We start from the raw sequence: 13,760 nt of genomic DNA, 5'->3' as shown, positions 1-13,760 counted from the left end.
AGCCATACAGAAGTCACACGGAAAGAATGGCTGGTGGCCAATTTCTTCAGCTGAGTGCAGAGAAGGGCATGACTGGGGCCAGTGGGCTGGGAATGTGGTATGCACATTGGTAGACTTGATAGACTCCACTCCAGTTCAAAACACTTAAAATAATTATTTGATTCCACAAAAGCTCATTTCCCTAGAAGGAGGTCATTTAGCAGTGTGAGGAAGAAACTTATTTCTCAAATTTCTCAGTCATTTCTAATATGACTTTAAAAAAAAAAAAAAACCTTTAGATATGGGTTTTTTAAATAATAAATGCACTAAAAATAAAATTTAAAAATGTGAGCAATAAGATGTTTCCAAAGGGGATAACACTAAACATTATATATTTAATATTTTGCCTCTCATCACTGTTTTTTCTCTGCCCCTCATTGTTTCTGAAAGAGCAAGAAGTCAAGAGAGTTGTCAGAAAAACAAGAGGGTGTGGTTGAAATTAGCCATATCATTGGACACCATGTAGGGCTGGCTTGCCTAACATATACTCGGAATTACCTTGTGTTCTACCAAGTCCCCGAGGCCCCAGAAAAGGGACCTATAAAGGAAATTCAGAATAGAGCAACAAAATTTTTAACAAGCTGTGAGGCTGACTTATGAGGCACAATATGGGACCTAAGTATCATGTGGGTGGGCTTAACAATTCACTTAACGCAGTGAACGTCTGTGAGCTTACAGAGAATGTGATCACTGAGGAAAGGGAAGAGATGTCGTTGTGCTGCAGGTGACAACATCACCGTCCCAGCTTTTTATTGGTTTCATTTTTAATATGGGATTCTGTGCTTTATATTTCTCTTGCCTGCTACAGAAACCAGTGCCAAACTATTTTACATCTTTTATCATAACGAAAAAGATAAAACAACTAAAATGTAAGCCTTTATAAAATGTAGAAAGTTCTCTATATGTATTCTCTAAATGTAGGAGCACTGACTGATAAGTCTTAAAAATAAAAATCCATTAACAGAGAAGGAGAAATGAGTCTCTAGTGCCACATCTGGGATAAGGGAAAGGGAGGAGAGAAAGAAATGAAAGAGGAAAAGTGAAATAAACACAGTGACTTGCACCAGTGGAGTTGCCATCTTGGTTGGCAGCCAAGATTTATGAGGAGTGTCTATTGCAGTTTCTCTTAACTTCCCCAGGGGCTTCCCTGGTGGCTCATAGAACCTGTCTGCAATGCAGGAGACCCAGGTTCCATCCCTGGGTCAGGCAGATCCCCTGGAGAAGGAAATGGCAACCTACTCTAGTATTTTTGCCTGGAGAATTCCATGGACAGAGGAACCTGGGTTAAAGTCTATGGTGTCACAAAGAGTCAGACACGACTGAGCAACTCACACTTTAACTTCCCCAGACAACTCAGCTGACACATGGTTTATTTCAAACACAGTATCACCAGCCTGTGTGCCATCCTTTAGACGCTGAGTGAAAGACTAAGAAAGGTGTGTGTCAGGGGCAGATGGGTGATGACTGATAAGACCAACACAGCCTCTACTGCTGCCAAGAAACAAACGGCCTCCCATTCTTTCTTACCTCCTCACATGCAAAACAGTGACAAATGACAAAACTTTAAGTGAGGCTAGCAGTGTCTCAAAAAGTCCTAAACCAACTGATCACGTACTTGTCCCTGAAGTAGATGCTGGGGATATTATGGAGAATATGACCTGCTCCCTGTCCTCAAAGGCTCCCAGGCAGCAGAGGGAGATAGATGCAGAAACAGGCACATCATTATTATTCGATAAGTTAAGAGATATAAGAGAAAAGCAAGAGATGCCAGGTCTTTAGAGAGGATGAAATCTCTCCCAGCAAGGAGGAGTCCAGAGACGTTATTGTGAAGGTGGCCAAGCAGGACCTGACATGTTGTCATCAGATGGATCCACTTTCAATTGCTAGTTTTCTTCATGCAGAGGTCCTTAATCAGGAGCATCTATAGGAGATTACAGAGTGGACATTCCTTTTCTGGTGATAGGGTCATAATGTAAGAGATTAGGGAGAATGTAAGGATGATACTTTTCTTAAAAGTTAGAAGCGGGTCCATGGTGGGACAGACTGAAAAGGTGACACAAAGAGAAGCAAAATTTAGATAGAAGGATGGAATCCTCATAGCTCCGAGGCCCTGGTCTTAGTTATCTCTGAGGTTTAGCAGCACAGTTTCCATGTCGTTTTTATGTGAAATACCACAGCCTCTGCCTAATAAATGTGTCTTCCAGAAACTAGCTCGTTTGGTTTTTATCGCTTGCAGCAATCAAGAGACTTGAACCATAACACACATTAGCAATGACTTGACATCTTCCTTGTCTGACAGTTACCTTTCTCTTCTCAACCTCCCCCTTTCCAAGAAGAGTCAGCCCAGTCTTAGCGCTGCCAATTTCTCCTTGTTCTGTCAATTCATACATTGAAAATTTAGCCAATATTCCTGCCTCTTGGTTAGTTGTACTCCTACTTGTTCCATATCAAGGTTTCCCAAAGCCACTTCCCATTTCCAAGTATTCAATACATTGAAATGCTGTCTACCAAGAGCCTTCACCAGAAAATCCAACTGAGTGGGTTGAGGGTGGGGTCCAAGAGTCTATATTTTTCATATACAATGGAATATTACTCAGCCATAAAAATAATGAAATCATGCCATGTGTAGCAACATGGATGAACCGAGAGATTATTGTATTAAGTGGAGCAAGCCAGACAGCGAAAGACAGATACCATATGATATTGTTTATATGTTTATATGTGGACTCTAAAAGAAAAAAATGATACAAATGAACTTACATCCAAAGCAGAGACTCACAGACACAGAAAACAAACTTATGGTTACCAAAAGGGAAAGGGGGTGGGGGATGGATAAATTAGGAGGCTAGGATTAACATTATACACTACTATGTATAAAATAGATAAACAACAAAGACCTACTGTATAACACAAGCAACTATACTTAATATCTTGTGATAACCTATAAAGGGAAAGAATATGAAAGATAGTATATATGTATATATATATACACATACATATATAGATATAATGTATATATATTTATATATGTAAATATATATATAAATGTAAATTTTATATAAATACATATATATGGCTGAATCACTTTGTTGTACCCTTGAAGCTATCACAACATTGTAAACTGACTATACTTCAATTTTTAAAAGTCATTATAAACAAAAATAGACATTTTTCAAAACACACCCTGGTTAATTCTGAGGTACAACCAGGTGGAAGCATTGCCATGCCAGATGACTCACGAAGCCCATCACCTTGAAGAGTGTACTGAGTGTCCCTGACACGGCACAAATTAACGGTTCAGCCTCTCACCAAGCTTTCCTAATCAGTCTGCATGTCCTCAAAGAAAGCGGAATTCACAGAGGCTCAGAAGTAGTTAACAGCAGTCTTAAGCTGTTCAGAGAACTACTCTGAAGGGGCTGGGGATGATTTCATCCTGGAAGGTGGGTGTGGCAGGGGCAGACCTGGCCCCTTACACAAGCTGCCTTTGATTTCCTTCATGTTGGAGATGGATGATGTAGAAGAAATTTGCTTCCTTTCAAAGCCTAAAGTTCCCTCATAAGCCAGTATAATTTTCCTGAAAAGTGGCTTTCCAACAGGGCTACCCCCAAAGGAGGTGGACACGGTGATCCCAGAGGCAGCAGCAAAGCTGAAATACAGGACTGAGATGTTTTGAATACCGTCCAGCACTGTCACCTTTGGAACAAACTGTTCTTTCTCATGAGAGATGACAAGAGTTTCCCAGCAATCATTTTTTGAATTTTTTGAAAGTGGGTGCCAGGTGGAAGAAGGATTTGATGTCCTGGAATGCCAGTTCAGGAAAGGAAGTACCTTTCCCAGTCCTTCCTTAATTCGCTGCGGTTTTGACAGGGCCTGAGCTGAAGCCATCTTAAACACCCTCACAGGCTCTTATACTCTGACAGGTGCCCTTTCACGGGAGGCATGATACCACAGGTGTTTCAAGTTTTTTCTCTACAAGAAGGGACATTTTTTATGTACCTCAGGCTCTCATATTTTCATTCTATTATGTTTTACTTGTATTTCTACCAAACCTGCAGAATTGGGGGTTTAAGAATCAGCAGGGCTTGAAATGATTAGAGTCAAAAGAACTCTACTTTGGGACTTCCGTAGTGGTCCAGTGGCTAACTCTCTGGGGTCGGGGCTTTGAACCCTGGTCCCCCCTGGGAACTAGATCCCACATACCACAATATAAGATACCGCAAGCTGCACCTAAGACCTGTTACAGCCAAATAAATAAAAATGAACAAAAACAACAACAACAAAACTTTGCCTTTTGGCCAATAGCATCCCCCATCCTAACTTTGACTTCTATTTTCTGCACCCCCCCCACTACTTTCTCCCTTCTGTTTCCCCCTTCCTCCCTCCCCCCCCCCCCCCCCCCCCCCCCCAGCTCTCCACACTCAGAGCGAGCGTGCCCTAAACAGTGACAAACTTGCATGTGCTTCCTTTATGACTAAACTCCTGGGCCTCTCGCCAACCCCCCACAGATGGTCGCAAACATCAGACACCCCTTTAGGGGAGCCCCACGTTTGCAACCCGGCTGGAAACGGCCAGGCGGAGAAGCGTGATGGGGAGTGGCGGTGTCTTGGTCCTAGGGGAAGGCGCAGCCGCTTCCAGGAGGAAACGGGCGTTTCCTTCCCACGCGCTCGGCGAGCTCTGGGTCCTGGCCCCGGGCCTCCACCCAGCCCCGCCCGGAGCTCTGGGAAAAGCCAGTCGCCACACACAGGCACACGCAGGCCCGGGGGCCGCGCCCAAAGGAGAGCGGCACCCACGGCCAATTGCTATGGCAACCCCGGGGTTCGTTCCATTCCCCACCCCGCCGGTCCCCCCGCCTCCTGCCTGAGCGGCAGCCAACCGGCTTGTGCGCGTCCTAGGAGCGCGCTATAAAATCTGCGCTGTGGCGCTGGCCGGGGGCGAGCCCGACCTGGAGCGGGACGAGCGGAGCCAATCTCAGACCTGGAAAAGGCGTGTGAGAGCGACCCGGGAAAGCCTGAACATGCAGGGTGCGCAGAGCCAGAGTCTCGGTCTGCCCAAGCAGTGCCTCTGCCTGGCTTTCCTGCTCCTCCATCTCCTGGGACAGGTGAGTGGCGTACTCGCCAGGTGCCTCTGGTCACTTTCTGAGCAAAACCCCTGTTCGATCCCTGGCTCACTCAGCTTTCCAGCGTCCCTGATGAGAAGTTTCTCCTTCTGGTCTTGCCCGCCCCCAGGTCGCTGCGGTTGAGCGTTGCCCCTCCTCGTGCCCGGCCACGTGCCCCCCAAAGCCGCCGGCCTGCGCCCCCGGGGTGAGGGCGGTGCTGGACGACTGCTCCTGCTGCCTGGTGTGCGCTCGTCAGCGCGGCGAGAGCTGCTCCGTGCTGCTGCCCTGCGAGGAGAGCCGCGGCCTCTTCTGCGACCGCAGAGCGGACCCCAGCGCCCAGACTGGCATCTGCATGGGTAAACCTGCCCCCACCCGCCCCCTGACCTCCTGTCTCTCCATAGCGGAGCTGTCCCCTCTTTCCTCTCCTCCTCTCTTTGTTCCTAGAGGGTGATGCGCAAATACTAATGGTGATGCCCTAGTTGATGTTTATGGAGCACCTGTACCAGGGATGGTCTGGGGTCTCGTGGGGTTTGGGGGAGAGCCAGAAGCTCGAAGGAAACCTGCCCTCCTGCGGAGGTGAGAAGCGTCGGTCACTTGCCTCCCTAGAGAAGAATCCAAATAGACCGGGAGCAGAGCAGAGTTAAGGGCCAGTGAAGTCATTTCCTATCCACGTTTCCAGGGGACGCTTGGGGGGTGATGGAAACTTCGGCTTACTCACAGGCTCAGAGTTCCCCCAACTGTAGCCATTCAGGCTTGTTTTCACACCTGTAATTGTCCCATCTGAGCCAAAGCAGCCCCTACTCTCCTGGGACCTATGGAACCCCTGTCTGAGTTGTGAGTAAAATCAAGCTGGTGAAACTCAATCAGTCCGGGATCAATTTCCCACCTGGTGTACCATTTAGTTGGAGGCTGTCCCCACCTCCCTGGATGAGGGGGCTTGGAATAGTCTTTTAGCTTCTTTTCTAAACTAGTGATGATTTATTGTGCTGGAATGCCAAGGAATCTGAAGCCTTTCCCAGTTTGCCCAGTTAACCTGTTTGGAGACTGAAGAACTCTGTTTTTCTTTTTCATTCTGAGCTCCTGGAGTAGGAGAATCTAAGGAGGTTCTTGCAAAACGACCTTTTCATTGGGATCAAAAGCTGTGGGACCTTGGGAGTGTCACTTCACGGTTGGGCCCCTCTTCCTTTGTCCGTAACATGAGTGGCAGGACTGGGTGGTCTTGAGTGTTTCTTTTTCCTCTGGGAAGCTCCATGAGGACATCTCTCTACTGGTGATAGATCAGCAACCAGATGCCTTCAACTAGAAAAAGAATGAATTGGGGTTTGGAACATGTGCTGTGCATCTTCTGCAGCTTCGCCAGTGCATCCTGTTCTTTTTTTTTCTCTCCCCTTCCCTTTCGGCTCTTCTTCCCCAAGACTCTTCACCACCCTATTAATAATCACTGTAGCCCGCCAGGCTCCTCTTTCCATGGGATTTCCCAGGCAAGAATACTGGAGTGGATTGCCATTTCCTTCTCCAGGGGACCTTCCCGGCCCAGGGATTGAACCCGGGTCTCCTGCATTGTAGGCAGGTTTTGTACCATCTGAGCCGCCAGGGAAGGCCCTTCCCTCTATGCTCTTCTTCCCCATTATTCTAGCGGTAGAAGGAGACAACTGTGTGTTCGATGGAGTCATCTACCAGAGTGGGGAGACCTTCCAGCCAAGTTGCAAATACCAGTGCGCCTGCCAAGATGGACAGGTTGGCTGTGTGCCCCGCTGTGAAGAGGACCTGCTACTGCCCCAGCCCGACTGCCCAGCTCCCAGAAAAGTTAAAGTGCCGGGGGAGTGCTGTGAAAAGTGGATCTGTGACTCCAATGAGACGGGGACATTAGGGGACCTCCAGACCCTTCCAGGTAGGAAATTCAACATACCTGAATTTAACAGTCCCAGCACAGGAAGAAATGCAGGCAGGAAGTATGTGTGCTCTTTGGGATTTGTAGTGAGAAACTGGCTTCAAGTTTCTGGCCATTCATTCGTGGAGTCCAGCTGGCCCATGGAGATTAGACACATCACGTGTGGGAATCCCAGCCAAGTTATTGAAGTATGCACACAGCCTCTCCTGAAGAAGAGTCATGCTCAGTGGTTCTTTTGAGTCATAGGAGTGATTTTTGTAGTCTTATTACATGACTACTATTTATATTTTAGTTTGTCTCACTTGACCCTTATTAACATTGCAAAGGTATGTTTTGGCAACTTTATGCAAAACACACAATTGATATAGCTTCTATATTTATGGCAAGAGTCAGTTTATGTGAGTCACTCAGTCATGTCCAACTCTTTGCAGCCCCATGGACTGTAGCTCTCCAGGCTCCTCTGTTCATGGAATTCTCCAGCCAAGACTATGGGAGCAGTTAGCCATTCCCTTCCCCAGGGGATCTTCCCGACCCAGGGATTGAACCCAGGTTTCCCACATTGCAGGTAGATTTTTTACCGTATGAGCCAATGGGGAAGTCCATCAATTCAAGGGGAATGCCTTTTAGGTCATTTGCAAAGGGCCTGGTGATAGCTCTTTCTTTTCCGGATTCTGTCAACTACCTGTGCACTCTTAAGACTATGTCCCCTAAGGAATGCCATCCCTGGACAAGTGTCACAGAGAAATGCCACCTTTCTAGATGCTGTAGGAAGGATCAAGTAACACTTTAGGATCTTTGTTTGCTTTTCCTTTTGTTTTGGCTCATAAAGGAAATGACTTTTTTTTTTTTTTTGGAAGAGCAAAAATTCAAGATCCAGTAGAGAATATTTTGGAAGCCATTAGTCAGCCAGATTATTTACACTGGCAGGACACAGAACTTTACAGTCTTTCTGAAGTCAGGAGTTATCAGCCATGCCTTACAGATAGGAAAATTGCCATGTAAGGGAGGAGATGTGCCCAGCATGTTAAGGCCAGCATATTAAGTATTGAGACTGAACTGTCTGAAAGTGATTGTATCCCACAACCCAGACAACCAGTTGCACCTCCCTAATGCAGAGTTTTACTTTCATCACTATTTTGAGTTGGTTGGTTCTACTTTCTCATCCAATTGCAATTATTAACTGATCATCTTTCTAGACAAAAATCACATGTTGAAATCCTGTGATTTCAGTACAATTTATGGAATGGTTCTTGATGCTATACGGTGCTGTGTTCTTAAAACTACTAAGCGTCTCAAAGACGGGTTCTCCTAAACTTCTCATGAACAAATCGGACAGTCATTCCACAAAGATTTCTTGAAGGTCAACTGTGCACTAGGCATTGTGCTACCTGTTTGGGGCTTATAAATACAGAGTTTCAGGTCTGTCCCCTGAAAGCACCTGAGTTGAGCCGGTACCTGATTGGATGAGATGCTTTTTCTAATGATGGTTGAAAGGACCACTCTGCCATCCCCATGTTTCACTCAATAGTGCTGTCTTTATTCCAAACTCCCACAGCCTACAGGACAGAAGCCACCCTAGGAGTTGCAGTCTCGGACTCAAGTATCAACTGCATCGAACAGACCACAGAGTGGAGCGCGTGTTCCAAGAGCTGCGGCACGGGCTTTTCCACCCGAGTCACCAACAGGAATCCTCACTGTGAGATGGTGAAGCAGACCCGGCTCTGCATGGTGCGGCCCTGTGACCAAGAGCACAGGCAGCCGACAGACAAGGTACAAGCCTGGGGGAAGCCTCCCGTGACAGAGGAGGTGGCCTTGCTCACTGGGCCCTGTGTATTAGCAAATCTCTGTGATGTTAGTTGGCTCTGCAGTCAGCTCCAGTAGAGGAGTTAACCTTTTTTTTTTTTCTCTCTTTAATGTATTGAAATATCCTAAGCAACTCACAGCAGGTAAAGAGGGAGAAGTCAGGAACGTCCCTGGTGGTCCAGTGGTTAAGACTCCATGCTTCCATTACAGGGGGCACAGATTCCATCCCAGGTCAGGGAACTAAGATCTACATGCCACGTGGTGCCACCAAAAACAGAAAAAAAGAGGGAGAGGTTGGACAACTCTAATGCTGTCCCCAATTGAGAAAAGTCTGGCAAATCTCATTTCATCCTGGAAAAACACAGTTACTCAATGATCAAGCATGCTTGATTTTAGAGAGGTCATTTCTGAGCCCAGTTGTCTTCACCCTTTAGGTTTAGTCTGAAAGAAACAACAGAGTAGGGACCACATCTGCCTTCCAAATCCCTCCATCCTCCACATCCTACCTGGGACGTACTGTGTGCTTGATAAACAACTGTGGATGAATAAATGAATGGGTGTCTGGGAATTATTTTCAGTCTTTTAAAAAGCCTAGTGCCACCAGTACATTTGCCAGGAAGAGGCGATATGTGCCAAATAAAATAGCACATTGCTTTCCTTTTTTGCTGGAATGATATCAACTCAGTGTGTTAATGCTGAGCAGAAGGCATGCAGATCAGAAGCTATGATTGGTTCCTGATGACATCACAGTCCTTGTTAGCAGAACCCAAGATCAGATAAATGCAATACTCAAATCAAACTAGTTGATGGACCCTTGTACAAACCTAAGGCCAAAATAAAATAGTCCCTAGCAATGAAAGATTTACGTATCTCTCCACTGAGGCAATATCATCTCATGCTTAAGAGCGCAACTCTGGAGCCAGACAGCCTGACTTTAAATCCTGGCTTCTCAAATGAGCTAGCTGTGGGACTTGGGTGATTTTCTTAACCTTTAAGCCTCAGTTCCTTCCCTTAGATAACAGAGACATTAACAGTAGCTACAGTTCCTTACTCAGAGTTGTCATGAAGATTAAATTCCATGACTTTGCAAAGTACTGGGCATAGATCGCTGCCCCGGCGCTCAGATGCTTAGTTGAGTCCGACTCTTTGCGACCCATGGACTGTAGCCCACTGGGTTCCTCTGTCCATGGGATTCTCTAAGAATACGGGAATGGGTTGCCATTTCCTCCTCTAGGGAATCTTCCCTACCCAGGGATCGAACCCTGGGGCTCTTACATCTCCTGCATTGCAGGTGGATTCTTTACCACTAGCGCCACCTGTAAGCATAGATTACTGTATTAATATACATATCATTACTTGATATTAACCATCATTTCTGTTATTGGTAAAATAAGAGTCTCTAGTGGTTGCATTGTTATATGGCTACTTAGCTCTCTGACTTTTTAAGATCCATTCTAACTTTCTGCTTCTTCTGCCGGTTTAGAAAGAACACCTGGAAACACCTTCCTCTCTGTTTCTATCCCTTCATCTCTCTCTCTCACTCACTCACTCACTCACACACACACAAATGTTGCAGACCTTGTGCCTTTTGGTTTATATTGGCAAAAATATACACTAAGTATTATAAATATCAACAAAGAAAAAGCAAGAGCCTTTAAGTATTGTCAAGAACATAGTACTTTATTACATAAGGCTTTTCAATGCCATGACTTTAACATTTTGCTTTTTCTACTGTTTCTTTTTCCAGAATTTATATTTTTTTCTTATAAAAAATATAATCTTGCACCCAGTTTAATATTAGGAGATATTATATTTAAGATATTTATTTATAGTATATGTATATATTTCATTAAAAGTCCAGAAATGTGCTCAGAATCTAGGGAAATGCTAGCCCAATAATCATTACTTCCTTGTCACTGAAAGATTCTTAACTATGAAACGTGCTTCTGTAAGTGTGGTCCCCAGACCAGCAGCATCATCTAAGAACTTTTTAGAATTGCAAATTGTGGGGATCCACATCAGATCTACTGAATCAAAACCCTAGGTTTAAGGCCCAACAATGTATGTTTTAGCAATGTGTGTTAGTACATTTTCATGTACTCTTAAAGCTTTAGAGCTACTGATTTTAGAGAATTCCAAGTCTCATCACTCCACAATCTATGGACTGTGCCTAAAAAGGTAAAAAACAGTGGAGAATTGTGACAAATTAGGTGAAGAAATCTAGGTGGGAAATTAACATATTATCAGTGTCTTACTGCATTATCAGTATTGGGGTTCTTCATCAATAATTACTAATGGAATGTTGAATAAATTCCCTAATTACCATGCCTTCATGGAAAATAACCTTAAATCACACTGTCTTACACTTTCCTGAGGTCACAGTGTAATATCAGCAGAAAAAATGAGCTTTGTGTCAGACAAATTCAATTATTAGTTGTCTTCTGATCACTTCAGCCTTCTGAGACTCCATTTACATATCTATAAAACTTGAGCAATTGCTCTTTACATGAATAATTGCTCCTTGTATGAGTGAATGTTGCTAATAAGGTTAAGTGAGTTAATGTCTGAAAAAATTTGAAACATTAATAGGCTTGCAGTGATGCCATATTTATTCCATTTCTCTTTATAGCACCTAAAGAATGTATTGGACTAAAACTAATGCCAGTTTTCTTATGATAGCTTGACAAAGCAACTTTCTTTATCATGCATATGCTTTCACCTTCATGCATATGTCACTTGGTCAAAATATGGTTATAGACAATTAGGCACGGTTTCCACATTCTAGGTAGGGAGGCAGACGAATACAGGAAGCAGTTAAGAACTGTACCTGTCTGAAGGGCAAAGAATTTCCCAGAATCTCTTGGTTTATGTATCATGGCCCAGAACTTTGCCACAAGCTCCCAGGTATTCTGGGGGAAGCAAATACTTGTAGTGGACCACACTGCTAGAACAAAATTAACATTCTGTTAGCAAAGAAGAAGGAGCAACAGATATTGGGTAGGCAACTAGCAATTTATTCCATATGCCTAGATGGGTCCCTCAGAGGAAAGACGGCCATTTCATGCATCACTCCTTTTCTTCTTTCTTAGAAAGGAAAAAAGTGTCTCCGTAGCATCAAGTCACTCAAAGCCATCCACCTGCAGTTTGAGAACTGCACGAGCCTCCACACCTACAAGCCCAGGTTCTGTGGGATCTGTAGTGATGGCCGATGCTGCACTCCCCACAACACCAAAACCATCCAGGTGGAGTTCCAGTGCTCCCCAGGGCAGATCCTCAAGAAGCCAGTGATGGTCATCGGGACCTGCACCTGTCACAACAACTGTCCTCACAGCAACTCGTCTTTCCTCTAAGACTTAAAGCCAAACACCAGCAGCAAGAAGATGTAACTCGTCCCTTGAGAAGCCCACCGACAGAGGCAAACTGCAGCCACCCACCATCAAATGAATATAAGAAAAATTACCCTCCTCTGAGTCTCATGTATTTTCTGTGGTCATATGAGGTCAGTTATATCTGTCTTTTTTTTCATGAAGGATATGATTAACTATAAACCTGGAATCAAGGTAAGCTCAGGAGCGTACTTAGGGATGACTTTTTCTTTTACATGTTTACTACACACATTTACTACACGTTTACTCCATGTGAAAACTTCAAAATTTCAGAAATCAGATACAGATCTTACTGTGTAAACAGTATCACATTGTGCTCATTTTGTTATACACTTGTAAAATTTCAAGAAAAGGTCACTGTAATGAAATGACATGGTGAAGTCCAAGGTCATACTGAGAGTATTGTCATATAAATATTTCACCATGGATTGAGGATTGACCTAAGGGTTCTCTGTGCAGCACTCTTTTTCAGTAACTCAACTCTGAACTTCAGATTCTGAGATCTGATGAAACATATAGTTCTCCAACTTGAAATCTGTTTTCTGTGTACATGGAAAACAAGCTATATCTACAATAATGGAATGCTTATTAATTAAGTGCACTGGTGTCATAAACTGGCTCCATTTCAGACAAGTTGACTCCTTTCCAAAAGAAAGAAGCTAAACAGAAAATTACCCCTTATACAGAGATGACCAGCCTCTATCAGCCCTCAGACATTTGTATGTGTCTGGAGGTTCCTGGGGATCACTAGTTTTTTAATTCAGAAGAAGCAGAACCCATCAGCAGGGTTCCTCTTACCTTACCAATGAATAAACTAAGGCCCAAAGCACCTGATTATAACTTTTGGTGACTTTCAAATATGCTGGTAGTAGAATTTTGAAAAAGAAAAACAAAATCGACATGACTGCAGTGGCGAGATACCACAAACTCCATGGGAGTTCAGAATTATTGAACAGATGCCCCAAACTTATCCTTGGGTCTTAGTTAGGCAAACTCATGAACAAGATATATGCATCTACATATGTTTATCTAACTTGTCAGGCTATAAGATAGACTGCAAATTTAAATGTATACATTCTTCTATTGTCATCCTATGTGTTCAGCTTTTCTACTTTAAAGTATTTATATAAATGTAAATTATACATTTTTAAAAATATTCTTTTTACTTTCGCTACTTGTTGGACATTACTAAATAAACATTATCTTATCAAAGTGTGACTCTGCTATTAGTTTTGTGCTTCGGAGTTGTTTATTGAAAGTATAAATTCAATGAAAATTTACCAATTAAATCAGATAAAAAGTGACAGCATCTATTGAAAGCAAAGTGGATTCTTTTAGATGAACTTAGAATATCTGGTCAGAAGGAAAACAAAAGACCATTGTTAATTTGGTGATCTCTATTGCCAAGGCCTCAGATATTCTCCACTCTCTTTACTCAATCCAGTATCTAGAACCCTGATTTTTTTTCTGGATAGCCTTCGAGATACCTCCATATATTAAAAATTGAACTTATGGTTGGACCAAACAAAACTCACCTTACTGGTTT

General features: G+C 43.8%; 1 protein-coding gene across 1 annotated transcript; it reads left to right on the top strand.

Moving 5' to 3' along the window:
* The first annotated feature begins 4,902 nt into the window (after window positions 1-4,902).
* CCN3 (cellular communication network factor 3) lies at window positions 4,903-13,426 on the top strand. Its single transcript, XM_043483884.1, has 5 exons — window positions 4,903-5,137; window positions 5,265-5,490; window positions 6,771-7,025; window positions 8,581-8,795; window positions 11,918-13,426. Exons 1-5 carry the CDS (start codon window positions 5,054-5,056, stop codon window positions 12,176-12,178), a joined length of 1,041 nt encoding a protein of 346 aa, XP_043339819.1. The 5' UTR covers window positions 4,903-5,053; the 3' UTR covers window positions 12,179-13,426.
* The last annotated feature ends 334 nt before the right edge of the window (window positions 13,427-13,760 follow it).

Source organism: Cervus canadensis, chromosome 12 (assembly GCF_019320065.1).
Source record: "Cervus canadensis isolate Bull #8, Minnesota chromosome 12, ASM1932006v1, whole genome shotgun sequence".
Classification (NCBI taxonomy): domain Eukaryota; kingdom Metazoa; phylum Chordata; class Mammalia; order Artiodactyla; family Cervidae; genus Cervus; species Cervus canadensis.
This window is presented reverse-complemented; position numbering and strand designations above follow the sequence as displayed.